At 36.6% G+C, this 25,773-nt stretch overlaps 3 protein-coding genes across 3 annotated transcripts in view; 2 read left to right on the forward strand and 1 right to left on the reverse strand.

Moving 5' to 3' along the window:
- Positions 1-6,372: 6,372 nt before the first annotated feature.
- mnx1 (motor neuron and pancreas homeobox 1) lies at positions 6,373-8,579 on the forward strand. Its single transcript, XM_016533312.1, has 3 exons — positions 6,373-6,871; positions 7,960-8,120; positions 8,298-8,579. Exons 1-3 carry the CDS (start codon positions 6,373-6,375, stop codon positions 8,577-8,579), a joined length of 942 nt encoding a protein of 313 aa, XP_016388798.1.
- A 3,383-nt stretch (positions 8,580-11,962) lies between these two features.
- Positions 11,963-18,714, reverse strand: LOC107724412 (nucleolar MIF4G domain-containing protein 1-like). The gene is made up of 12 exons (XM_016533336.1): positions 17,623-18,714; positions 17,035-17,147; positions 16,765-16,902; positions 15,557-15,614; positions 15,082-15,408; positions 14,786-14,896; positions 14,336-14,506; positions 13,979-14,100; positions 13,392-13,524; positions 12,867-12,998; positions 12,593-12,702; positions 11,963-12,299 (listed from the first exon to the last, which is right to left on the reverse strand). The coding sequence occupies exons 1-12, from the start codon at positions 18,547-18,549 to the stop codon at positions 12,125-12,127; spliced, it is 2,517 nt and encodes an 838-aa protein (XP_016388822.1). The 5' UTR covers positions 18,550-18,714; the 3' UTR covers positions 11,963-12,124.
- Positions 18,715-19,949: 1,235 nt separating this feature from the next.
- The window catches only part of LOC107724382 (limb region 1 protein homolog), a 37,663-nt gene continuing 31,839 nt past the window's right edge, over positions 19,950-25,773 (forward strand). The window contains exons 1-2 of the mRNA XM_016533290.1: positions 19,950-20,165; positions 25,102-25,174. Of these exons, the coding sequence (XP_016388776.1) occupies positions 20,103-20,165; positions 25,102-25,174 (136 nt within the window). The 5' untranslated portion in view covers positions 19,950-20,102. The remainder of the gene's footprint in view (positions 20,166-25,101; positions 25,175-25,773) is intronic.

A 25,773-nucleotide genomic window follows, 5' to 3' on the forward strand; every position in this document is an offset into this window, starting at 1 on the left:
GATCTTCTTAAAAATGTGTTATAAAACGCCTTTCTTTACTGGTTTGATTGTAAGTGATGTAAATAATTAAAAGTCTATCCAATAGGCCTACTGTTTTTATACAATCTATGGCTCTGAAAAACTTATTTATTTCAAGATTTATACTCTAAGTCAGAATGTAAATAATAATAATTATTATAATTATAATTTTCTTTTTTTTTAAGTTTACAGATCCCTTTAGGATAAATAGTTTTTTGTTCTAAATATATATTAATAAATAAATATATATTTATATTTATTTTTATTTTTATTTATAGAATAAATAAAAATAAACAGAATTTTTATTAAAAAATTATTCTATTGCATAAATTTTCTCATAATGCATAGCATATCACGAAATGTCAAGTACATAGCAAAACAAAAAAACAAACAACCATCTACTGTACATAAAGTTTTGAATCATAAAAGAAATAGTTATAGGTATAACACCTTTATGTTGTTGTATTTTTATTTTATTTTTTTTTGCTTTTAGAACAAGACCAAGTAGAACATACAGAAACACAGTACAAAAAAACTGCTGTAAATATAAAGCAAGTCTGACAATAAACATAGATTAAGCCAAAACAAAAGCACAAACAATGAAGTTAAATGTACATGTAATTATGTGAAGTGTTGGTGTAAGATTGTTATGTATATGAGTTGTACATCTTCTATCTCTGATTTTTAATGTTCAAGTCTGCCTACTCATCAGCACATCACAGGCATCTTCCTAAATATTGTAGAATAGGTATAACACTCATGGCTTGGCATCTGATTCTTGTTGGACAGCAGTAGCAAGATTGGAAACCACTCCGTATCTCATATATGTTATAGAGGGATTTATGAGTTATTGATTGATCATATCCTGCCTTTTAGACCTGAAAAGGGGATAACGAGCCACTACAGCAAGTCTTCTGGAGCTGCTTCAGAATACAAAATGGGGGACACATCATCTCAAAAGGTCTCTAATTTTGAAAGATGTCAAAAAGGTCCCACATTTACGTCAACTCTATGAGTTATATATCTCCATAACTCTTTGTAGAGGCTGGTTAATTGCTAAACTGTTCAAGAGTCCTCTCCTCCCGTATTTTTAAGTGTATTTAAGCTATTTCTTGAATCCATACAACTATACATACATATGGTTCAAAAGAACCATTTTCCATGCTAAAGACACTTTTGCAAAATGGAAAAGTTCCATGGATGTTAAAAGTCTTAACCATGTCAATAAAGATTTCTAAGGATTTTTTTTTTTTTTTTGCATATAGCTTAAATTTGTTAAGGATCAGTTGTTGGGTATTTAACCATTTATTACAGAATCATGCAGCCATATGTTTTTCTCAAACATAAAAAAGCATTAAAATATATGGGTTAACAAATGTGGGTTATAAATCATTTAGTTACAAACACTGATCACAGAGCACATCTTGCTCCAAAGAGCATTTGTCAAATTTCACAAACCAATTCAAAAATTATATTCTTACCTAATCTTTAAATCTTACGCATCCAGTCCATTAGGTGCTGGGCTATGTGCTTTACATTTGCAGTCAGGCTACAGCCATTGTTTAAATTATAAAACTCCTTAGATACAAAAACATGTCTTACATTTTGATCTATGATCCTTCATCAATCAGTGAGTAAAATGTAAAAGCTGAGCTTGAGAAACATTAATAAGAAACAGACAACTGTTTTTACTGACTAAAAGCTGTTTAGCTCTAGGAAATTGCTTGATAAATTGAAACAGCTAGGGCCAAATGCACTTCCACTCCCCTTTTTTTCTGAAAAAGTAATGAAAAGGAGAGGAAGAAAATGGGAATAAGGAAAATTGACACCATCCATTTAATATGTGGTGGCCAAATGTGCTTTTCTGAAATACAATACAGCCATCATGTGTCACATTTGCCTTCAATTTGAAAATGTTTGGATAGGTTAAAAAGTCATGCATTACCAGCTGACAGCGTTCTGCTTTCAAATAGAGGACTAAATTAAGATAAGTTAAAAAAAAATTTTTTTTTAATGAATATAAGGCAACATTGTAGCTTTCTTTATTATTGTTTCTAAATCATGTTAAATGTGCAGATTCAAATCATTGTAGCTTACAGGGCAAAGAAATAGCCTAATAATATTTTTTCGCGTTGGGGTTTTTAAATCGTGTCTGCTTGTAAATGTTAGCCTAAATCATAAGGGTTGTTGTTGATTTACAGTCGTGGTCAGAATTATTGGCACCCTTGGTAAATATGATCAAAGAAGGCTGTGAACATAAATCTGCATTGTTAATCATTTTGATCTTTTATTAAAAAAATTCACATAAATCTAACCTTTCATTGGAGCATAAGAATTTAAAATGGGGGGAAATATCATTATGACATAAATATTTTTCTCTAATACACATTGGACACAATTAACGGCACCCTTTTTATTCAATGCTTTTTTAAACCTCCATTTGGCATACAGTATATTTCATTGTACACATGGGGTACTTTTTTATCCCTGTGCACCAAACCCATCTTGAGTGCATCTTTGCTGCACATCAGAAATATATTCTTTGGTTTTTCTCATTGTGATGGATGATTAAGGGAATTTGGCCTTTGTTTTCCCTCCTATTTATATTCCTGTGAAACAGGAAGCCATGGCTGGATAATTTCATGTTCATAATCACCCTGGTATGCTCAAATTTGTAACTATGAATGGGAATATACTTCACAGATATTTTACTCATAAGGATTTCTAGGGGTACCAATAACTGTGTCCAACGTGTATTTGAGAAAAACATTTATTTCATAATGAGATTTTCCCCAATTTTCAATTGTTTTAGTTCAATGAAAGATTCGATATTTGTCTAATAGATTTTTATTAAATAAAAGATCAAAATGATTAACAATGCAGATTTATTTTCACAGCCTTCTTTGATCATATTTACCAAGGGTGCCAATAATTCTGACCACGACTGTAATTAATGCATTTGTTAGAAAAGAGATGTTGCTTTTAAAATATTAAGTTGGTCCTCAGACTTTCGTGGGGCACTCATTTCAATAAACAGAGAGGTCTTTAATAGGCTAGGCTATATGAAATGAATTCATTTGAATTAGCCTGACATCTGGTGACATCGTCAATCACGGGCTCGTGTCACGGAGAGAGGGGGACTTGTGGGTCATCTCGTTTAGAGCACATTTTAAATTACACCACTGACTGAATTGTGTGTATTCATCACATTAGTGTAGTCTACCAGTGCGCTCGGTTAAGTGACACCTGGCTTTCAGGCTAGTTCACTGGTTTGTTTGGTCCAGTGAATCACTTAAGAGATATAGGGCCTAATCAGGCTCCTCAAAGCAAACAGATGAAAAACGCTTATAGCCAAGAAGGAATTGTTAAAATATGCAGTACGTTTAAAAGGAATTATCATCACGTTCAGAGTCCTTGGGGGAAGAAATCATGCCGCTTTAAGCACTGAAATCGGATTTCCTAAAGGCTAATGACTTTTGATACTGGGACCATTCATTGTAAGTAACCGTTCTACACAAATTAAATTGATAAAAAGATTATGAGTCCCAAATGTGTTTAAAAGCAGTGCAATATACATTTCAACACACTGCCCATTTGTGCCATTACGATCGAAAATATTTATTGCAATAAAAGAGACAGTGGAGGTCCCGTTAAATTGGCTTTTCATAATGAACACATTTACCATGGATAATTAATATATAAACTATTTCGATTTGTCATTGTGATATGTGTTCCACTTAATTGTGAAAGTAATTACCGAGCGAATGAACAGCATTGAGGAGAGTCCCTGTTTCAGGCCCTTCTATCTCAGGGTGCAATAATAATTTTACTCTCTCCTGATGTGATGAAAAAGAGCCATAAATCTCTCTGATCGCTGCAGGTCCACGGCTTCATATTTCACTGCTGCTTTAATAGAAATATTCATGCAATCCCTTAATGAAATTAAAACTGGGAAGCGCGACAAAGCGGCCTTAATGTGTAGCGTTTAAAGTCACAAGAGCATTTGATTGGAAAGAATGTTGCAGACTTCAAACTTTACAGAAGAATTCCATTGGCTAGATTTAAACATAACACAGATTTATTGTTGCGCTGTAAATCACATAAAACATTTTCGTATTTCAGCACATCGTCAAAATACACTTTACAGTAGCCTACCGTGCACTATACATATGTTGTTAGCAATTACACGTGAGGCTTGGTGCTTTCTATTAGGCTACAGAATTGGTCACTGTATCATTACTGCACCGTTATTCTTCTTCTTTCGGCCCGTGACTTGTTGATTTCCCCTGAGCAAATAAACGCATGCGACCGGTCTCGGGAGGGTGGTTAGCTGATGAATTGAGGAAAACTAATCCGCTTTATTGGTAGACAGGTTAAGGGCAACAGAGTGTCAATAATTCTCTCTCTGACCTCTTCCTCCATTAGCTTAAAGAGGCTTATAAGAGGACCAGACCCCACGACTAGACACAGATCTTCCACATCCCCATCCCTCCATGTGCAGCTGCTTGAAGAAACAAATAATTTCGATTTAAAGTGCGCGAGATCCAACGTTTTCTGAAGACACTTGAAAACCTTTAAGGCAGCCTGACCCTATCATTTTATCATAAAGTAGCCTAGACCTATGTCAATATGATTATGCCAAATAAATTGGCTACCAATATTCGTTCTAATGGACCAACATGTTATAATCATAAATTTGTAGCTGTTTTGATAATGCGATTAATTATAATCCCCTGTTTTCACACTGGGTGTTTTAATTTAATTTATAGCCTATTTATTTTGGTAATAGCCTATAGCCTAGTGTTAAAATAAAATTACGGATACAAAGTTGTTAAAATATGTCAACATCTAGCTAGCCCACAGATTAATTAAGTTTTAATTAATTAAATTTTAAGTTTGTAATTAAGATTTTTTAAATAGCTTAGTTTTTTCCCGTTTAAGAGTTAAACTAGTCATAGGCTAAATAGGCTACCGGCGCTGTCACACGGAAAAGTTGTCACTATAATTCTGTCTCAGTAAGTCAAAAATCAGATTGTAACAATGGTTTCTCTAGCAGTAGTTTTGGATGTTTGCATCTCCTCTCAAATTAAAATACTTTTTTGTGAATTTTATCTTCCAGAGTAAAATTCTGATATCATATTTGTAAAGTAAAGAAATTGCACAATAAAGTCAAATAGCCTATATTCAGGCAGGGGTAAACTGGATATTTTTAATAAATGTCAGGTCGGTGCATTTTTGGCGGTGGAGAGGGGCAAGTTGTCACATGAGTTTTACATAGGCTATTATAAATGTATAGGCTACAATTTATTAAATGTAGACCTATTTGTTGCTCAAAACACGTTTGATAATTTTGTATATCTTACGTATTTTCATTAGGCTAATTGTTTTATGTTTCTGTTTTCATTAGGCTAATTGTTTTATGTTTTGCTGAAAAAATAGCCAAGGTTGTTCATATATTCACAGTAGTAAAATTAGCCAATTAAGGTCTCCCCTATAGGTGTCCAAGTGAGAACTTTTCACAAATTTGTCCTCTTACAGAATTTAAAGTACATTTTTTAATATCAAATGTGTGAATGCCACTTAAATGCCCATAAGCCTACAGTCTTTATTGCAGTAAACAGTTATTGGCGGGTGGTTGCCTTTCTCTCTCTCAAACGAATAATGTCGTTATTTTTACATAGATAAAAATATAGCCTGGTCTGGCAACATTTTCTACATCCGAGTGAACAATAGGTAGTCCTACTTAGCTACCAATTTTAGCCAATCAGTTAGTCATCTTAGTTCTATATTTTTGCAACGACATGTCGAAAACACTCACAAAATGATACGATAGGCTATACTCTTATTAAGGAATGTGATGAAAATGTTTCAATCTGTTCTAGGACGATGCATATCAATCATTGCTTTTTAATACACTTTCCTTCATACGATGCAGAATATCTATAAAACAAATATTATTTTCTTCAAATATGGATTTCTATAGCCTATCTGCCAAAAGTGTGCGTGTTGTGTGTTAACTACATTGTAACATTTTTTTTGTTTGTTTGTTTTTTTTACTTTTTTCTGTTTCTCACACACCCTTAACTTCCACGAACGATACAAATCTTTATTTTTTGAGGACTATAGAACTTCTACTACTAAGCGCACAGTGAACACTGAAATCACTGTCCAATCGGATATCCACAAGGATGACGCGAGTGGCTAATCCACACCCTCTCGAGCAGCAGTTGACAAGTGGACTTCTGGCTTGCACACCTTGGCCAAGATCATAACTTTAAGGAGAGGAACGGTGACACTCTTGACAGCCTTTTAAAGTTGCGAACGACGCGTTAATCTGTTTGTGAGGTGGGCCAGATGGAGAAATCCAAAAACTTTCGCATCGACGCGCTTCTGGCCGTCGATCCACCAAAAGTGCAGACCTCGCCGCTAGCGCTGGTCACCTCCCTGTCCACCTCTTCAATATCATCCTCCTCCGAAAGTGTCCAGGCGTCGGAGTTGAACTCGAACTCCGAAGCTTTTCGAACCGAGACTCCGTCGCCCCCCAGGATATCGTCTTGCGGCTTGATTCCCAAACCGGGTTTCTTGAACTCTCCTCATTCAGGCATGGTCGGACTACACCCTCAGAGCAGCACCGGGATCCCCCCTCAGGCTCTCTACGGTCATCCAATGTACACTTATTCAGCAGCAGCAGCGTTGGGCCAGCACCCGGCTCTGTCCTACTCGTATCCGCACGGCTCGCACCATCACCATCCCAGTGACCCCCTCAAACTCACCGCCAGCTCCTTCCAGCTCGATCACTGGCTGAGGGTCTCCACTGCGGGAATGATGCTGCCTAAAATGGCAGATTTCAATGGTGAGTTACATTTGAAATGCATGTGGCTAAATAAAAAACATTGTTATTGCTATTATTATTATTGTCGAAATTAATTTGTATTCATTCTCATTGTGGCCATGCTGTTCTGTTATAACTGATTATTCTGCATTCTTTAATCATATTTGATCACTTTTGAGACATAGGCTATTGCAGAATAACGCTGTTTATTTTCAACATGTAGCCTATAGGCCTACTACTGTACTGTTTTATTAATAAAAAATCAAATCAAATGTGTTCAGAGCAACGGATCACAGTAGCCAGATATAACGTGTGCAGGGTCAGTAAAGCTGTTCTTTGAACGAGACTGAACGAGCTCTGTCTTTCAAAGAGGGGCTAAAATGGAGAGATAATGGACAGAGGGAAAGTGGCGAACGAGTGTGAAACCACAGCCTGCCAACTGAGTACACTGCAGACACTGTCTCTCTGTTCCGCTGCTCGTCTGCAGATTTTCTCAAACCTCTCCCAAACAAATCAGATAGGGTGGAAATGTTAGCAGATGTACTGACAATGCCGTGGCACATTGAGGCTAGGTGTGATTGGGAATTGCTTTTGAGGTTTTTTTTTTAGAGTGAGCTTTTATTATTTCTTGCCGTGGCATTTAGGCTACACGGTGTGTTAAAATCCATAGCTATATGTTGTAACGCAATATTATAGGCTATTAAAATAAAAATATGTGGAAAAACAGGACCAACAATTCCGCTGTCCGTACCACTCTCAAAAATAAGTTTTTAACCTTTCTGTGCAGTAGGCTATGTTAATCAAATAACACTCTAAAGTGTTCTGCTTTTGTGATGGTGCTTTGGAGATTAAGAAAGTGCTTGATGTTGCATTAGCCTGGGTTATTTAAGCATCAGTTTGTAGTTTTGGAGAAAATGGAGAATAAAAAATCTTTGTAGAACTTGAAAGGTGTCAAAATGTAAAAACACATTTTGGTTCTCAGTGGAATTTTTTATTTATTTTGGAATATTTATTTTTATATTATTAACATTCAGTCCTAAACATTAACGTTATAATTTATTTATAAATTATTTACACACAATATCCACGTTCCGTTTTTTGTTCTGCAGGCCAGGCGCAGTCAAACTTACTCGGGAAGTGCAGAAGACCAAGAACGGCGTTCACAAGCCAGCAGCTCCTTGAACTTGAGCACCAGTTTAAGCTGAATAAATATCTATCGAGACCAAAACGCTTTGAAGTGGCCACATCATTAATGCTAACAGAGACACAGGTAAACCATCGGCTTTTTAACATTTCAAAATGTCTACATTAATTAGCTGAAAGTCTATTATTATAATACATAATAATATTAAAATATTTTTTATTTAAATATTAAAATCAGCAAGGTCAAATAATATTCGATTACTCGGAATTATTTATAAATGTCATGTCATGTGCATATTTCCAGGTGAAAATCTGGTTTCAGAACAGGCGCATGAAATGGAAGCGCAGTAAAAAGGCTAAAGAACAAGCCGCTCAGGAGGCCGAGAAGCAAAAAGGTAAAGGAAGCCAGGACAAAATTGACGGACTGGAGAAGGACTACAAGAAGGCAGATTCCGTGAAAAGTAACAGAATACGGGACTTTAGGGACAGTGACGACGAAGAAGGAGACAATTACATGCTGAATTCATCTGATTGTTCCTCCGATGATGAACGAACCAATGCCAGTGATATCAGTCCACAACCATGAGACTTCGTTTCCAAAAAGACACTTAGGCCTACATAAGCGAAGTATGTGATTTGCATGTGTTATCATCTTGCAGTCATTATGGAAATGCTGAGATGGACGCCCACATGAGCTGTTGTATAGGCTACTTACAAACACTGACTACTGATACTTCTGAAGGTGAAGCCTGATGTTATGGCTGCAGAGCATGTGGTAAAAATGCATTACATCAAGCAAAATAGATTAGTAGGCCTATCAGCTAATAATTCGCATCATCAAGATGTTCCTATTTGATAACCACTGTGTTAAATTCTGAACTCAAGTGGGGATGAAAAAAATCTGGCGTTGTTTCATCTACACCCAGAACCATATGTGATCTGTTTATTTTTATACAATGTATTTATAACGAAATCGCTTTAAAAATGCATGTAAATTATTGTGTAGGTTTATCAGTTACACTCTTGTGAATAAAATTTTTTTTTCTTATTTTGGCTGGCCTTTTTTAATTTGTACCAATGTTGAATTCAGATATTCCATGACAAACGTGAAGGAACAAGCTTCAGCGAGAAAAGGCTGGATGTGAAGCGCTCTGTTGTCGGTGGCATGGTCGGGTCATGGGAATCGCTGTTTATAGAGCTCTCATATCCGTGCAAATGTGCGAGTAAGCATACTCGAATATGGAGAAACATTTCTCACCACTGCAGCAATGGGCAGCCCATAATGAACCTTTGAGACGAAGCCCATCCATCATCAGAGCACATCACAGAAGCTATTTTAGGTGTCTTTTATATTTAAGTTAGACTTTAAGTGAAGTGAAATTAGATTGACCTTTTCGCTGATTTTAGACACTTCATGTTATATCTAGCAGGAAGTCTGTTTCTGTCATGTTCACAGAGTGATGAAAATGAGCCTGTTGCATTAGCTAAACCAGAGAAACTTACTTAGGACATGAAACGAAAATGATAAAGAAAGAAGGAGAGTATGCTGAATTACTCTACAGCAAGACTATTTTAATGGTCTTTTCTTCAATCTAATTGAGGTCTATTTCGCATAAGTGCATTTCCTCGTTTATTAATAACGACATGCTTTATTGGGTAATAAACCCAGAGATCCATCTGGTCTTTGCCAAGGAGCTTCTTCGAATCAATTAGAGGACATTTAAATATAATCACTATCCACTCCTATCAGTCCAGGGCCATGACAACTATCTACTCGGACACTGAATGTGATCTGAAATGTTCCTTGTTTTTCATTTACTAAGCCACTTTAGCCATATTCTCAGTGGAAAATAAGATTTTTTTTATATAGTCCAAACACATTTAGCATAATAAGCTGTGGATTTTGGTGAATTAATTCTCTACAACAAACTCCCCTTTTATTACTCTAAAACAGTCCTGTGATGTAACTAAGCAAAGCATGCAGAAACTAAAAATCATGGCTAATCTATTAACCTTCGCTTTACCCATGGGTTCTAAAAGGCTGTGGGGTAGTCAAACAAGAGGACAGGATAGGATAGCACAGAAACAGGAATTTCCTAGAGGGGCAAAGTAATAAGATATTGTTCAAATGTTGAAATGGGTTAATATAATACATTATAATTAATGTTAAGAGAACTAAATATAAACAAAAGCTTCAATAATGTTATCCAAAATACTCTGTTGGGCAACAGTAAACAATGATTTAATTACAGAATTAATCTGGCTTTAAACAGGTAGTAGTCAATTTAGGAAACATTAGTTACTGATTTAACTAATGCCTAATTTTCCCTACCTGTAAGTTTACCCAGCTGCATAAGTACAAAGAACTCAACCTTATCAGTGCTACTACACCCTCTAACCATCTGGGAAAGAAACCACACACAAGTGAGCAGGGTGGGACACTTATGTGAAGGCCTGGATGAGACAGTGAAAGGTGAGACAAAACAAAAAAAAGTCATAAATGCATAATAAACCACCACACAATACAGATTTATCAATAGGGCCGCGCAAGTGATTCGGTTGACCTTCTGGCTGAGATTCCTGCACATGAAATGTTTGAAAACGTAAAAGAACAGAATTTTTAAAAAACGAACACTAAATCCCATGGCCTTTGCACAGGAACATGCAATATCCTCACAAACAGTATTTAAACTGTGGTCTTATCAGTTTCGAAGACAACTTTGCTTCCTATTACCAGTTCAAACTAGGGTCAGTATCAACCTTCCTCTGGTCTCACACAGACAGACAATAGCACACACTCTTTACAATCACCTGTGTTTATCTTAGGGGGCTGGACCCCCATTATACGCTTCTCTTCACATATGGTGACAATGTTGTCTTTGTCAAAGGGTGGAAGAGTGGGGCATCTGTAGGTAACCCTCCTTTTTCCAGCTTTGAAACTGTGAGAAATAAACAGCCAGACTGTTGTGTCATTATTACAGGTTCTAATGTGACAGTCTGTTTGAACTGACATTGAGGGATGCGATAAGGTTTAATTAATCAAATATAATTAAACAGTTAGCTCTTTTGTTGTAGAGCTGCGAGGGTGATGTTTCCGCTGCCTGACCCCAGATGATGGTAGCTCATGCTCTGGTCACTCCATGCTGTGGATTGATGTCAGTAATGCCGATGTTGCTAATGAATTAACAAAGGGCATCAAATGTAACGGTAACCCTCTGCTATGTTATGCTAGTCAGTCACGTGACTCATGTCCAGAGCACTGCTGCATGTGCAGTTGCTCCAGACGACTGCAATCAACCTATATTTCATGACGAGTAGAGCAATGCATCCTTGTACGCTTTTCTGAATGAAGTTAATACAGTATTGTTTATATGGAGTAAGATACTCAATTCTAAAAGTCAGAGGATGAATCTGTTACCAAAACAGACATTGAACATATGTGCATGGGAAACTAATGAGCAGCAAAAGAATGAATTATCTTATTCTCTTTTCCTGCTTGAGACATGTTTCTGGCTTACAAAAAACACTAATAATTAATATGAAGCAGGCCATTGTGATTTTCTATTTCTATTTTGTATCTATACTCAAATTGCTGTTTAAGAGACTTGATTTTTTTTAACTTTATTTTTATCATTATTTTTTGTGCATTTTCTGCTCTTACATTTTCAAATGAAAGATTAGTTTGTCCTTTCATTACAGCGACTCTGACTTGCCATTAAAAAAAGACACATTATAATAAAACCAAACATTTAAGCATAACACTGTTATATTTTTCTTTCTCATAAGTACGTAGGTCAAGTGAATAAAAAGTACAAAATGTCAGATATCCAAATTCCAAATTCCAAATCTGAAATCTGTTGACATCTTACCATAAAAATAGAGCAGAAAAACTGACCATTGAGCTTTCGTGGTATGTAATTCTTTAAAAACACACTAAAATGTATTTATATACTTTACACATTTTACGTTTTATTTTTGTACAGAATGCCAGAATTAATACAAAAATGCAGTAACATGTCAGTGATCTGCATGTGTCGTAAGGTCTGCATACAGGTTCGAATACTGTCCCCTGTAGTAATTCTCACTTTTTGAGTCTGATGCATTATGCACACATTTCTGTGTGCAAGAGCTCTATAGCTTCATTTTGGCATCCCGGGCCTCCATGGCTTTGGTGGCGACCTCAGCTCTATCCTTGAGTACCTTGACTTGCTCAGTTTGTTCTGTATGGATGTTTCGGAGCAGAAAGTGACTGATGAAAAGCTTCAAGCCTTCCCGAAGCATTCCCAGCTTGGGGATTCCAGAGATCCTGGCACACAATGTTAGACACACAGGCAGATATTGACACACTAGGCCACACACAAACAATTTTACATGACCTCAGGATTTCCCAAACATGGTCTTTTTAAAAACTTGCACTGACAAATTCTTTTTACATTAAGCAATAATGTAACAATTGTTATAACTAACAAAGTCCAATTTTTCTCTTTTTTTTCATTTAATATACACTGCCATCACGAAATTTGCCTCTGAAACATTATGAACATTTATATATACATAATATGTACTATTATTCAATTTTGTAGTACTAAGAATACTCACCTGCCAAATATATTCACAAGATCTTCTGGCTCGGTTTCTTTTAGGAGTTTTGAGAGAACCTGCTTCAAGAATTTGACTTTGGGCTTATCCAGCTCCCCAAACTCAATAGCCTTATGAAAAGAAGAGAACAGGCAGAAAATTAAGCTGCCATTCATTAACTCGGTTTATAAAGAAGATGAAGAACATTACACATATATACTACAACATTACATACAAACCACAAATGCATTCTAGAATGGCTTCTTGGAGAGGGGTGGACTTTATCAAATATTACCTTAAGAATGGAAAGAGAGAGACACTTTCTGTGTAGAAGATGAGTGACCAGCTGGACCAGGTTACTGAAGGACCGACTGGAAAGGTTTGCCAGGTCTTTGAACTTGTCCCACAGACTAAACTGAAAAGTCATCTAAAAACAGAAGAAAAGCAGAGAGAGTTAACATTTACAAAATGGATTATAATTCACCTATAGTAAACATCTACAAGCTACTAGGTTTTAAATGCTGCAGTATTAGATGTAAATGAACTGACTTACATTATCGATATTCATAGATTTGCTTATTAAAAAGCTTATAGCTGATTACAGAGTAACATTAAATCATAATATCAACAGCAATTTTAGCTAATTTAACCACTGGATCAAAGTACTGAAAAACATCTGAATGTTCTTAGCCTGAGCAACAGTTTTGTGTTAACAAGTTAAACATAGCCTAGCATAGCAGCTTCTAAAGCAGTGAAACCAGTGACACCTAGTGGCACAAACACACAGTGAAAGCTAGGAATCACTGCTGTTCCACTCTACCTGGAACCGCCGGTCATGTGAGCAAAATTTCTCTGCCAGAACCGCATAGAATCTATTGAACATTTTCTCTTGCAGGCAGCAGTCCATCAGAACATGAACAATTTCCCGCTCTTGTTGGTCTTTCAATCCTAACCTGAGAAGACATGAATCCACTGAACTGAGTAAATAATGGTTTATGACAAATATTACAAACACAGTGCATCATGTTTGCAATACACGGGAAGAAAACAGGCATGTCTGTTAGAAAGAAGAAATGTAAAGATCATTTTGTGTAACCTTAACTAAAATATTTGACATCATCACACTATAAGGTTATCATTTCAGAAGATCTGAAATATTGTTCTTGCTAAAAGAAACTTTGTCCTGCTAATAAGGCAAATCTGTTCATTTTTAAATAACTTTATACAATTCTTTCACACAAGTAGGTCTGTAAATTTCAGATTTCAGATTGATTCTGGGATTACATGACACTGATCAAAACCTGATTTGCAATTAAATTTGTCAAATGCTAAGAATCCCAAAAGGGCAACATGGCCACTGTCACTGAAAATCAATGAGAATAAGAAACAGAAACTATGCTGACGAACCTTAAAAGTTTCTCAAAGGCATCTAAATAGTCTTCACTTGACATAAGCACACAGAAAATGTTCCTCCTGATGTCAGTGTTCATTCTTTGTTTGTGAGCAAGCTCCAACATCTTTGAACTGTACTGCAAATTCATAAAGAGAAACAAAAAACGTCAGATGACAATTTCTGCATGGACCTTGACTCTCATAAAGGTCCATAAAACATGCCTAAATGGAGAGATTTTATAAACAGAAACTACAGAACTATATATTTTTATACTTTTTCTCAGTTGAAAATAATTGTACATCTGAGCATTTAAATTACAGATGAAAACATTTCTAAATAAGCAATATCAGTTTTTTTATTTTTTCACTTACTTGTTCCCCTTTGGTGGATGGGGTAGTTGTCTTGTTTCCATGGTCATCGATCATGGGTGCTCCACTCCAGGAAGATCCTACAATCCACCAACGACCAACACACTCAGCTTCCAGAAGACTGTCTAGTGAGACTCTCAACTTCATGTCACTTCCACCGGCACTGCTGTGAATCTGTCAAGAATGTTATGTTCGGTGCATAAGAAACAAGGTAACTGACTTCAAACACATTCCAATGTGTCTACACTAAACTATAGTTAGTCTGACCCCTAGTGGACACGGCGAGAATTACATTTAGCGTCAAAAAATATCAAATATTCATTTTACTTATTACTTAGGGTTGATAATACAGATGGATATTAACTAGTTAACTGCTCTAAGCATTTTTGTGTTGCAAGTCCACCTTATAAATGTAAAATAAGTAATGCAAATTAACATCAGTCATTTTCTCACCAAAGTCCTCTGCAGTTTCCTTAACTTCTCCACAGGTTCAGGGTCATAACCTGGAATCTTCCTCATGTCATTGTTCTTCAGCGCCAGCATAGTCTCCAACATAAACCGAATCTGACAAGCAAGCCAACATAACAAACGTCTGCACTTGAGAACAACTGCAGACCTCATTGATGATTCACCTCAGTTGTCCTCGTTTGTAATTTGCTTTGGATTAATGAGTAAATGATTAAAAGCAAATATAATATGATAATTCCTAAGCACCAGAAGACAGCTTCTTCACATGACAAAGGTCTTACCCTTGTTTGGTCTTGAAAACGCTCTCCTTCAGCGTTGGCTTTCCGCTGAGCCTCGGAGATCAGCTCCTTAAGAGCTAACGGATCATCCTTTCTCAGAGCGAACCCAACGTTCTTCAGCACCAGAAGAACCAGTTCTACATCCTTTGCGCTGAAACGTGTCACCAGCTTCTTCAGAATGTCAAACACCAGGAGAGCATGGACCACATGGAAGTTGTAGAGGTGGGCAATTATGGACACCAAGTTGTCACATTCTTTGTCTGTAGCATCAAGCTGACTGTAGGTTTTATCAAACTGACGGACTACCGTCTCCAGAAAATGAGCTCCAACCTCAGGGAAAACAAGTGAGAAATTAGCCAGCATCAAGCAAAAACACACACTACGACAGAGATTCTTATAATAGTATGCCACTAAATGCAACAGTAAGTTAGTGTGGACTATATTGCCATGATTTAATGTGAAGTAAAATATTAGATACCTCCAGGCCAACACTATGGTGAAGGACACTGACAAGAAGGTTGTGCTCCATTAGAAGCCTGGCAGAGAGAGTGAGTGTTAATTAAAATAATTTACAAGTATTTATCGGTGTGTTGTTTTAAGGTCATATTTAATTTCTTGAGTGAGAATTTAAGTGAGCCAGGATACAGTACAAGACAAACTTTGATGTTGACAAAGGTTTGGTTGATTATGATTTCACTTTTTAACTTTAGTTAGTGTGTGATGTTACTGTTAGAGCATAAACAACATCTGCAAAGTTACGACGCTCAAAGTTCAATGCAAAGTGAGATATTTTCTGCCAAAAAACAAAACAAAGCGCTGTTTAAGGACTACAAAAAAGGATGATAGGGACTACAACGAGCTCCTTACCGGGTTTGTGACATCACTAACCTTGATGTTTACATAAATGTTTACATATTTCTGAGGGAGCGGCTTCATAGAACCAGGAAGTCAACAGACCGTTTTGACGAGAATGGAAATAGTGCAGAATAAATGTTTTTTTAAAACAAAGTATGAGAACATGTTACACTGCACTCCATAAACACAATCAAGCCTTCGAAAAAAGCTGATCAACCACCCTTTTAAGAAAGCCCAGCTAGAATGTTTAAAGAAGTTTAAATAGCTTGAAGTAGTAAGTAGCTTAAAACTGGGCATCACGCACTAAATAAACTGAGAATCACAAAATACCAAACTTTCAAGTCATTCACAACACAACAAACTCATGCAGAAACATGTGGCTTGTTGCTAGGAGATACGTGACAAATAAAAACAATACGTATTTTAAAACTGGCTCAAAATATCAAACATGTTTGATGTCGTCTGACTAGATGGAATCATAGTCTGAAGGTAAAAAATCTGAATCTGAGCCCTTCACAAACAATACTCTGCGAAACCTGTAAACTCAGACTGGCCAAAACCTGCAGACTGGCTCTGACTTTCAGCAACTAGTGTTTACACGTCCATCGTCCAGACTGCAGATCTGGGCAAAATTTGTTCTCAACGGTTTGAAGGTCTGAGCCTAATTTGGTGGAAGTGGCTTGAATGCTCTAGGGTCTTACGTCTCAGAAGAAGAATATTAAGTTAAAATAGAATATCGGCAAGTTAATTCTCTCAAATCAACATACATTAAATACTAAAGGGATTATCAAAGAGTCAGTTATTAAATGAAGTCATTATTCAAAGGGTAACCTTTCAGGCATGAGAGCAGGAGTGACGCAGGCAGCCAGCAGAATGTCAGTGAGTGTTTCGTTCATGTCCTTCCTGCTGGTGCTCATGTACAGCTCTTCCAACTGACTGCTGATGGATGCCATGTTGGGCTGACTCAACCTGTCGAACAGAGGACAGGGTTATCAAACTGGTTGAATTTCACTTGGTTTGCCAAAGACTGTATTTATTTTTTAAAACAAAGCTTCTTCAAATTGTGCATTTCTGTAGCCTATACCTTCCATTGTATCTTACCTGTTTATCAGACCTTTCACAGTGCGCTTCAGTTTCTCCAGCTCGGCTTTGCGTTTGCTGTCCACGGCTTCTCGTAAGTGAGGGGGAACATACTTGCCTGCTGTGGCAGGATTCTATATATAAAACACACACAAATATTAGCTTCAAAACATTCTTCTGATGAGCATGCGGTGTGGGGAACGAAAGAAAAATAACCAATACTGACTTTATGACACTGAATAATGGAATAATGACACTTTTGTCTTCTGTAGAGCTGCTTTATAGTTGAATTAAGCTTGTTTCATGACTGATGAACGTTGCAACACTGACACCACTATTCAAATAATTTCATCAACACTGAACTAAATTGAGCTGAATAATGACACTATTGTCTTTGGTTGAGCTGTTCCACAGCTGAAATTGAATTTATTCCTTAATTGATTAATTTTGCAACATTAACACTGTTACTTTTGTGTTTATTACTGTGAAGCTGCTTTGAAATAATTTGTAATTGAATAAAGAGTTTCATAAATAAATGTGATTTGATCATCAGGGAGAGTTAAACTTAAATGATAATAAAATATAATATCCAGATTTAGAATGACATACGGGCTCCTGGCTTTCAGGTGTTTTTTGTTCAGAGTCAACTTCCTCCCCATCATCATTTTCCTCTGATGCATCTGTATCCTCCTCTTCTTCATCTCCTTCCATCTCATCTTCTATCTGGTTGTCATCTTCTACATCATCCTCTTCTTCCATCTGTGCATCATCCTCTCCATCTCCTTCCTCTTTATCACTGTAACCTTCATCCTTGTTCTCATCGTCTGTCATTTGCCCGTCGCTGTCCTCGTCCAACTCATCAAAGTCATCTTTAGCTTTATCAATGTCCATTTCTTCATCACTCTCATACAGTCCCGTTGCAGATGCTCCAGGCTCAAGAAACCCTAAAATGTAATCGAGTCCATCGTTGGTGAATGACTGAGGTATACTCTTTTTGTTCTTTCTTTTATTCAGCCCAAGGCGTTTCTCTAATCTCTTTATTTCTTTGTCCTCTTCGATATTCGCCTCTAATAGAGCCCGCTTTCTGCTCTCGTTCAGGCTAGATTTCTTTCTCTGTTCTGGCAGATCTTCGGAGAAGTGGACTTTCCTTTTTGTCGTCTCTTCTTCACTGTCTTTATTTGCCTTCTGCTGTTTCTGAGCGGCATTTTTAAGATTTCCAGTCGTCTTCTGGGCTGGTTTCTGTGTCTTTTCCTCCTCAGCAGGAGTATTTGGAGCAGGTTCCTCGCTGGGGTTCTGCGGTGACTGACCCATGTAGTGACTTTTCTTTTTGGCTTTCTTTAACTTACGTTTCTCTTTGCGCAGCACTTTTCTACTTTTCCTCTTTACGAATAATCCTCTTTGGTCGCTTTCATTTTCACCGAAGCCGCCTTTGCTCTTCACAAAGTTATTAACGGAATCCTTGAATTTCTGAAGTTTATCCCTGTGTGTTTGCTTTCCAGCTTTCCCTTTGCCCTTGCGCTGCGCCTTTGCCTTCATTTTCTAAGTGAAATATATCTGGCCGTGAATATAATTTTTATTTGTTGTAAATGGTTGCGTGTTTACAGACTGAATATCGCAAATTATCCCATGAAAGTTCTCAGAAAAGACAACGCATGTAGAAGCTGGAGGTCGCCATTGATGCCGCTTCTTCGTTAGACGTTATGACAGTAGAGAAAAGAAAATTGAGTGGCTTTATCGCCATCTACTGAGTTGGAGCGTAACGTTACTTGTCGAAATATGAATTAACAATTTAATAACAAGTATATGTGCGTTTAATTAAACTACATAAACATATAAAGGGTTTGTTTCTAATATATAGGCCTCTTTTCATCTTGGAGACACCAGTAGCCGAAGACATTTACTCATAACCTGATATAGCCTACTATTTGATGCCAGCATTATATTATCATTAGTAGTAGTAGTTGTAGTAGTAATAGTAGTAGTATTGACTGGATCGATAGATAATACATTTATGGAAGGATTATTATTGGTAGTGGAAGTAGTAGTACTGTAGAGGACACAGGTCTTTGTGTGCGCTTCCTAGCTTCTTTATGTACAGAGCTGGTTAGATTACTTACAAATTATGATCTGTTACTGATTCCAAATTACATGACAAAAATTTTAGTTAGTAATGTAATCCATTACATTTAACCCTTTTGGTAATATAATCAGACTACTTTTTGATTACTTTTAGATGGAATATTTGATTTGTTTACCTGCATGTCATGTGAACATAACATGCAATTGTGATACTTCATTATTAAAATATTTATTTTAAAACCTCAGGGGTACTTCAAATAAAAATATATTAGGTGAAAGAGGATCAGATGACAAAAAAATTGGTAAATTTGTTTGAAAGATAAACAAAAGTAATACATGGTAAAATAACAGAATCAGTGATAATTCAAATAAAAATTAACATGTTCATCAGTAGCTGATGCACTTCTTAAACCTGAAATGATTTTTGTAAATCCAGTGGTCATTGCTGTGTAGATTGACTGTGACAGTGACTAATGACTGACCTTTTTATGAATGTCCACAAAACTGAAGACTTTCTGAGTGTATATAAGCGGTAGGCTATTGTAGCACACATATAACACACGTATATATATGTGTGTGTGTGTGTATATATATATATATATATAAACAAAAAACATATTTATATATTTCTATGTTTGGCAAAGTGTACTGTTATGCTTTCTCAGTATAACGTTTCAGCTACGTCAGGAAACGTCAGACCTGTCCAAAACAACGCTGAACAAAATTTTAATTATGTAAATCTTACATCTAATTCGACTTCACTCTCAGTGACAGCACACCTGTGTGCGTGAAGCCTCTTGTCCTGTCGTGTGTCGCTGAATGATGACGCAGTATATTTTGACTGTTTTGGTGGTTTATTTGGCGCTGAGACGCGACTCGCGAACGCTGTCAGTCAGTCAGTCGAGTTCTACGCCGGTGGTCAGTTTATCTCACAGAGGTCCTTTCTCTTACAGCGAATGGAATCGCCACAAAAATGCGTTGCTAATGAATGTGTTTCTGCAATATGAAGAATGGAAGAAGACGATGTGACGATTAGAGAGCAGAATTTCCACAGCCAAGTGCGCGAGTACATTGTGAGTAACCTTACAGAGAGACTGATTAGAGTACAACACACTGACCGTGTTTGCGCAGTGTTCCCCACTTCAACTCGCATGTAGCCTCATTTACCTATATTTCTTAAACTTAAAAGATGAATGGGTTTGCTATAATTGAAATGTATCATAATTTCTCAGTAGAAACCGTAGTGTATATGAGTGAGGTTCATTAGGCTAGTTAGTTAGTTAGCTAGCTAGCATGCTAGCTTGTCGTTAGTTACAGTATTGAGCTAATTAATCCCTTTCTGTGGCTATTGTGGCACATTTGATTCACTATTGTTGTATATATATTTATGCATGATGCTCTTTGACTGTTATGTTTTTGTGACATATTTTATTGAATCTCTAGTAGAATTAGATCAGACACAACATTCACTGACCAGTATTGTGTGGTAGTTAGATCAGTTGAGTAATGGTAACGTTAGTCATAACGGTTCTACACTGACAGCTTGTTTACTGTTGTTGGTGTACACATGAGCATTGCAGATTTGCAGTGTTTATTTTGGGTGTCAGGATGTAATGTGTCTCTCCTTCCTGCGTAGGCAAACCTGTTGTTGTGTGTCATAGATGAATGGATTGCATGATCTGCAAGTGATTAAATATCACGAATTAATCTGTCAGAGCAAACTGGCATGTCTGACTGAACCAATTTTGCAGCCTTTGCTTGTAAGAACAGCCAAACAATTTTCATTGTTGTTTATAGTGATCCCAGCTGCTGTCTCTGCCTTCTAAATGAATATCAATGTTTAACTGAATGAATTAGTGGTCAACGTTGTTCTTGATCCACATTTTGAACAACCAAGAAAGTGTTTCTGTAATCTGCAGTGTAGAGAGTGAAGCAATGAAAAGCATTAACAAAAGAAATTCACTTTGTCTCAGTGATGCAGTTTTGACGCTTTAAGTTTATTTTCTTATTGTGATAGCAGTCATTTATTTTAAGAGTAACACCTGACATTTCAGTTGAAAGTTTACCTCTAACTTTAGAGTGAATGTAGAAATATGTGCAGTGTATTTCAGAGAGTTTAAATTATTTTTGTGTGTAGAAGTGAGATAGCTGTTATCAGCTGCATACAATGTAAGTTAGTTTAATGAAAGTCTGTGCCATGCAGAGATATCTGCTTTTCTTGCTGTTTAGCAATGCTGTGATGATAATGGGCAAGCAGTTTTTAAACTGTCCCATTTCTGGATTAGTTTAGATGAAATTGAAATACAATAATCTTGACAAATTTGGGCCTTTTTCTTTATTTTCTTTATAAAGGGGAATCTTTATTTTATAAAGTTTTTTGTCTACAGTCAGAATTCAGTCAGTCACTCACTATTCTTTATTAAACATGGATTTTCAGATTGGTGATTGCTCGTGCTAAGATCTCTGTTGCTGCTTAATAGGTTCTGAGTGGTTATTAATGCAGGATTTAATAATAAGAATGGCCTAATGGCTCAGAGCCATCTAGACATTGTGAGAGTTGTAATCGTCTTGGAAGCATCAGTTAGAATGGTTTGAAAATTATAAACGAATACATAATGCTTTGCACCATATGCTATTTATTTCCAGCACAAGTGTTTATGATGATCTATAGCTTTCACAGAGTAACATTATTCCTGTGAACTTTATAGCTGTTGGAGGAAATGGAAAAACATTTATGTATTGTAAATATATATTTTAAAAGAAGCCATGTTTAATGATAAATATAAATGTAAAAAAATTGAATTTTAGTATGCTATATGTTTTGGTGTGTATTTTGAGTGCCATCTTCCAGTGGAGCTCACAAAACGTCTGTGCTTCACTCTGCAAAGGGTTAAGCATATTATTTATGCTTTAATAGAAGTTATTTGTGATTTCCAAAGCAACCTGAGGTATGAATTTCTTCTAATCTGATAATCTGAAGTCCTTGTATTGACAGATCCTTCACCCTGTTGTAGGTTTATTTTCAAGGTGGAGCACAGTTGCATTTATGTAATGCAGAACTCTGTTAGTGCTCTGTAGTTCTGTGAGATTACAAGCAAGGTGTAATATGAGCAAATGTTCAAGCATGAACGGCATGTTTACATATGCACATCCATCAGTCCGTCCTCTTAAAATACACTCCAGTCTCCTGGACACTCTCTGCTGATTCTTGCCATATAACATTGCTACAGATTACTGATCAGCATATTATTGATGATTAAAACAGAGGTACTTTACTTTGTCTTTCAGTCGCACTATTACTGCTTAGGCCTATAAATACAGGCAAGACTTAAATTTACATTACATTTAAATTTAGTCACTTAGCAGACACTTTTATCCATAGCGACTTGGACAATGGAAGCAATCAAAATCAACAAAAGAGCAATGATATGCAAGTGCTGTGACAAGTCTCAGTTAGCCTAATGTAGTACAGGTAGCAAGGGTTTTGTTTTTCTTTAAGTTATATAATCGGGGCTTGACATTAACTTTTTTTACTCACCAGCCACTGTGGCTACTAGTGGTTTTCCAAAATTACTAGCCACTCAATTTTTTCACCGGCCATAATTTTGTTGCTGGGAAATTACATTTTGAATTATTAAAGTTCACGACTGCATACTAAGATTTACTTAAATTGATTTCCAGGTAATTTCTGCCTAAAAGGCTTTTTTTTACTAACCTTATTAAATGTATGCATAATTTTTCATATCAAATAGTTAAATAAATTTTACTAATGATTTCAGTTAATATAATGAGACACTATAGGACTGTTACCAATCAAATGAAATCAGAATCAACAAAACAGATCTTTCCACTGCAGAATAAAATAAAGCAGCTGAAGTGGCATTGCATTTTTATACAGACATATGTAATGAAGCGCAAATGTAGCATGCCATAAATGTCATAATACATTTACGCTGCAAAATTACAACTGCATAAATAATGTTATGTTTTAAATTACAATTTTAAATTAAAAGTTGTTTTCATATGCAAATATAAAATACTTTTAAATATGAAAGTAAACCGCCAGCAGGTGGCAGCAAGTGACTTTCTTATTGAGTGAGTCATTGAGTCATTCATTCAAACGATGCATTCAGACACGGTTCAGACGCCTGATTCATTCAAGAATGAACCAAGTGGGCTACTGAATCATTGATTCGTTCGATACACTGAATCATTTGGTAACGAAACACCGCGTGTGTTGCTCAGACATGCTCGACTAATTCTGAAGCTATGTTTGGAACTATTTTCTTTCAATCACACACAAACAGTCAGCATTGACTGTGTCTAAAATGTAAGTCATTTAATATTAGCTACTTGTTTAAACGCTTGCATAAAATCAGTGTTAAATTTAAATTGGCAGTTATACTGGTTTTCAGGGTAAACTGCACTGTTTTGGTCGTGTCATGTTGCTTAAAGGTGGGGTAAGCGACTTCTGGTAGCCAATGTTGACATTTGAAATCACCAAAACAAACACGCCCCTACCCCAAAAGGGTCTCGCCCCTATTTTGATAGCTCCACCCCACATATACGTACGCAACCCAGGCAACGATTAGTTCTGTGAAACAAAGCAAAACCAATGTTACACCATGTCTACACCGGACGCAAGTGGCAAAATACCATAGAACTCATTATAATTAGTGATGCTGTCTACACCATAGATATACAGTATATACACATATCTATGGTCTACACTGGATGCGGTGCGGCACGACACGACACCGACAGAAAACTGCTGCCGGGTTCTATTTATGACGTTGAAGCAACCTCGGCGTCCGATCGCAGGCCTTCTGCGCCTTGAGTTCTCTCCAGCGCTGGAAAGCTGATCCGATATTTACACGGGTCCTACTTCTTGCCTTATTGCCTTAAGCCTTCTTTTGTTCTGCAGACATTTTCCTCTTTTGTTTTTTATCCGCAATCTCTATCTTTCTGTTGCTCGGCTCACTTAATGTCCGTCCTGTGCACTGAACGCTCTCTCCTCCACATAATGAGTAGACACGCCCCTTACTGCTGATTGGCTACAAGTTTGTTTTGCTAGTCGGCCCGAATCAGTTTTCTAAAGCGTTTTTGAAAAATCGCTTACCCCACCTTTAACTAGGCTATATATCATATGTTATAAATAGAAAAACTACATTTTTACTGCAGTAGCCTATGTTTCTTCTGTGTGCAGTTGCGTTAATTTGTTTTTATTTATTCACGAGATTCTTTCACACACAACTTTGCACGACCTTGTCACTGTCATTATCCACTAAATTGCCGTTTGCACCAAATGTAATCAAATCAGAAACATTCTCGCTGCAATTTTGGTGATTCCCTAATTAGATGTTTTAATCACGTTTGTTGTAAAAATCTCTTTCACTTGCCCCTTCAAAAAATCTACTTGTCCCAGACTAGCATTAATCTCGAGTTATTGTAGGGCTGTGCAAAAAATCGAATGCGATTTTCATGTGCATCTCGTCAGTAAAGCCGGTTCTGTGATTAGTAGTAAATCTCCAGCACGTGCGTTCAGATGGAGCGGCATTTACTACACAGAGCCGTAGTTCACTGACAAGCTACTCAAAATCGCGTTCAAAATCGCAGGCGATTCATTGACGATTTTGAACGTGATTTTGTGTAGCTTGTCAGTGAACTACGGCTCTGTGTAGTATTCTATTTTTTGCACAGCCCTAAGTTATTGTATGTAAAATTCAACCCGCCGAAGTGGCTAGTAGGAGTTACCGGCCACTGCTGAAATCCAGCAGTTAATGTCAAGCCCTGTATATAATAAATAACAAAGACTTACGTTTGGAATCAGTGAATTTCTAGACACACAGTACACAAAATCTTACTTGGGTAAATTTCTTGTTTACTCGGTTTCAGTTGATATAAGATGATGCTTTTAGTTAAAAAGGGTATGAATAAAAAGTTTACAACGTAAAAGCCCTTGCAGAACAGAAGTGTTTGAAAACTCCATCTTGTTCCATGTGTTTCTAGGTCTGCTTCCTCCTGTTTGCGGTGCTGTACATTGTATCGTACTGCGTCATCTCACGCTACAAGAGAAAAAGTGGTAAGTAGTTCTGTTTCTGATCAAACTGTTGCACTATTTAAATGCAATAGTATTTATAATATTTACCATGTATAGTATATTACTATGTATATTTAAATATAAACTATATTTAATATTTATATATATTTGCTGTTTATAACTTAATAATACCTGTGAGCTCCTCAGATTTAGTTTAGATCAAATTCCTAGGTGACAAATGGACACTTTTGTTAATAGTAAGTATGCTTGCTTGCACACTTTTAAGGGGTTTACACCATTTAGAACTCTATAACACCTTATAGTACACTTTCTTTTGAGCATTTTCCAACTCCATAACACAAGGCACTAGGGCTGAACGATATAACGTTTCAGCATCGATATCGCGATGTGCGCATCCGCGATAGTCACATCGCAGGATGTGCGATGTTTAGTTTACTGATCGTTATATTTATACTGATTGTTTTCTTTGCTCAGTCACACAAAGACACGGCGTCTACACCGGAAGCGACAGCTGTACAGAGATACCCATTTTAAATATATTTAGTAGCAGAGCTACTGCAAGGGATTTTCAGTGCTGGAAATCCATTTATCCTTTGTTGAAACTTCCGCGTCGTCGCGGA

Source organism: Sinocyclocheilus rhinocerous, unplaced genomic scaffold (assembly GCF_001515625.1).
Source record: "Sinocyclocheilus rhinocerous isolate Xijiao unplaced genomic scaffold, SAMN03320098_v1.1 scaffold245, whole genome shotgun sequence".
Lineage (NCBI taxonomy): Eukaryota > Metazoa > Chordata > Actinopteri > Cypriniformes > Cyprinidae > Sinocyclocheilus > Sinocyclocheilus rhinocerous.

Coding starts and splice junctions, on each gene's coding strand:
- mnx1 (XM_016533312.1), top strand. CDS start 6,373: ATGGAGAAATCCAAAAACTTTCGCATCGACGCGCTTCTGGCCGTCGAT. Junction 6,872..7,959: donor TAAAATGGCAGATTTCAATG/GTGAGTTACATT, acceptor TTTGTTCTGCAG/GCCAGGCGCAGTCAAACTTA. Junction 8,121..8,297: donor TAATGCTAACAGAGACACAG/GTAAACCATCGG, acceptor GCATATTTCCAG/GTGAAAATCTGGTTTCAGAA.
- LOC107724412 (XM_016533336.1), bottom strand. CDS start 18,549: ATGAAGGCAAAGGCGCAGCGCAAGGGCAAAGGGAAAGCTGGAAAGCAA. Junction 17,148..17,622: donor CACCTGAAAGCCAGGAGCCC/GTATGTCATTCT, acceptor TTTTATATATAG/AATCCTGCCACAGCAGGCAA. Junction 12,999..13,391: donor CACATGACCGGCGGTTCCAG/GTAGAGTGGAAC, acceptor TTCTGTTTTTAG/ATGACTTTTCAGTTTAGTCT.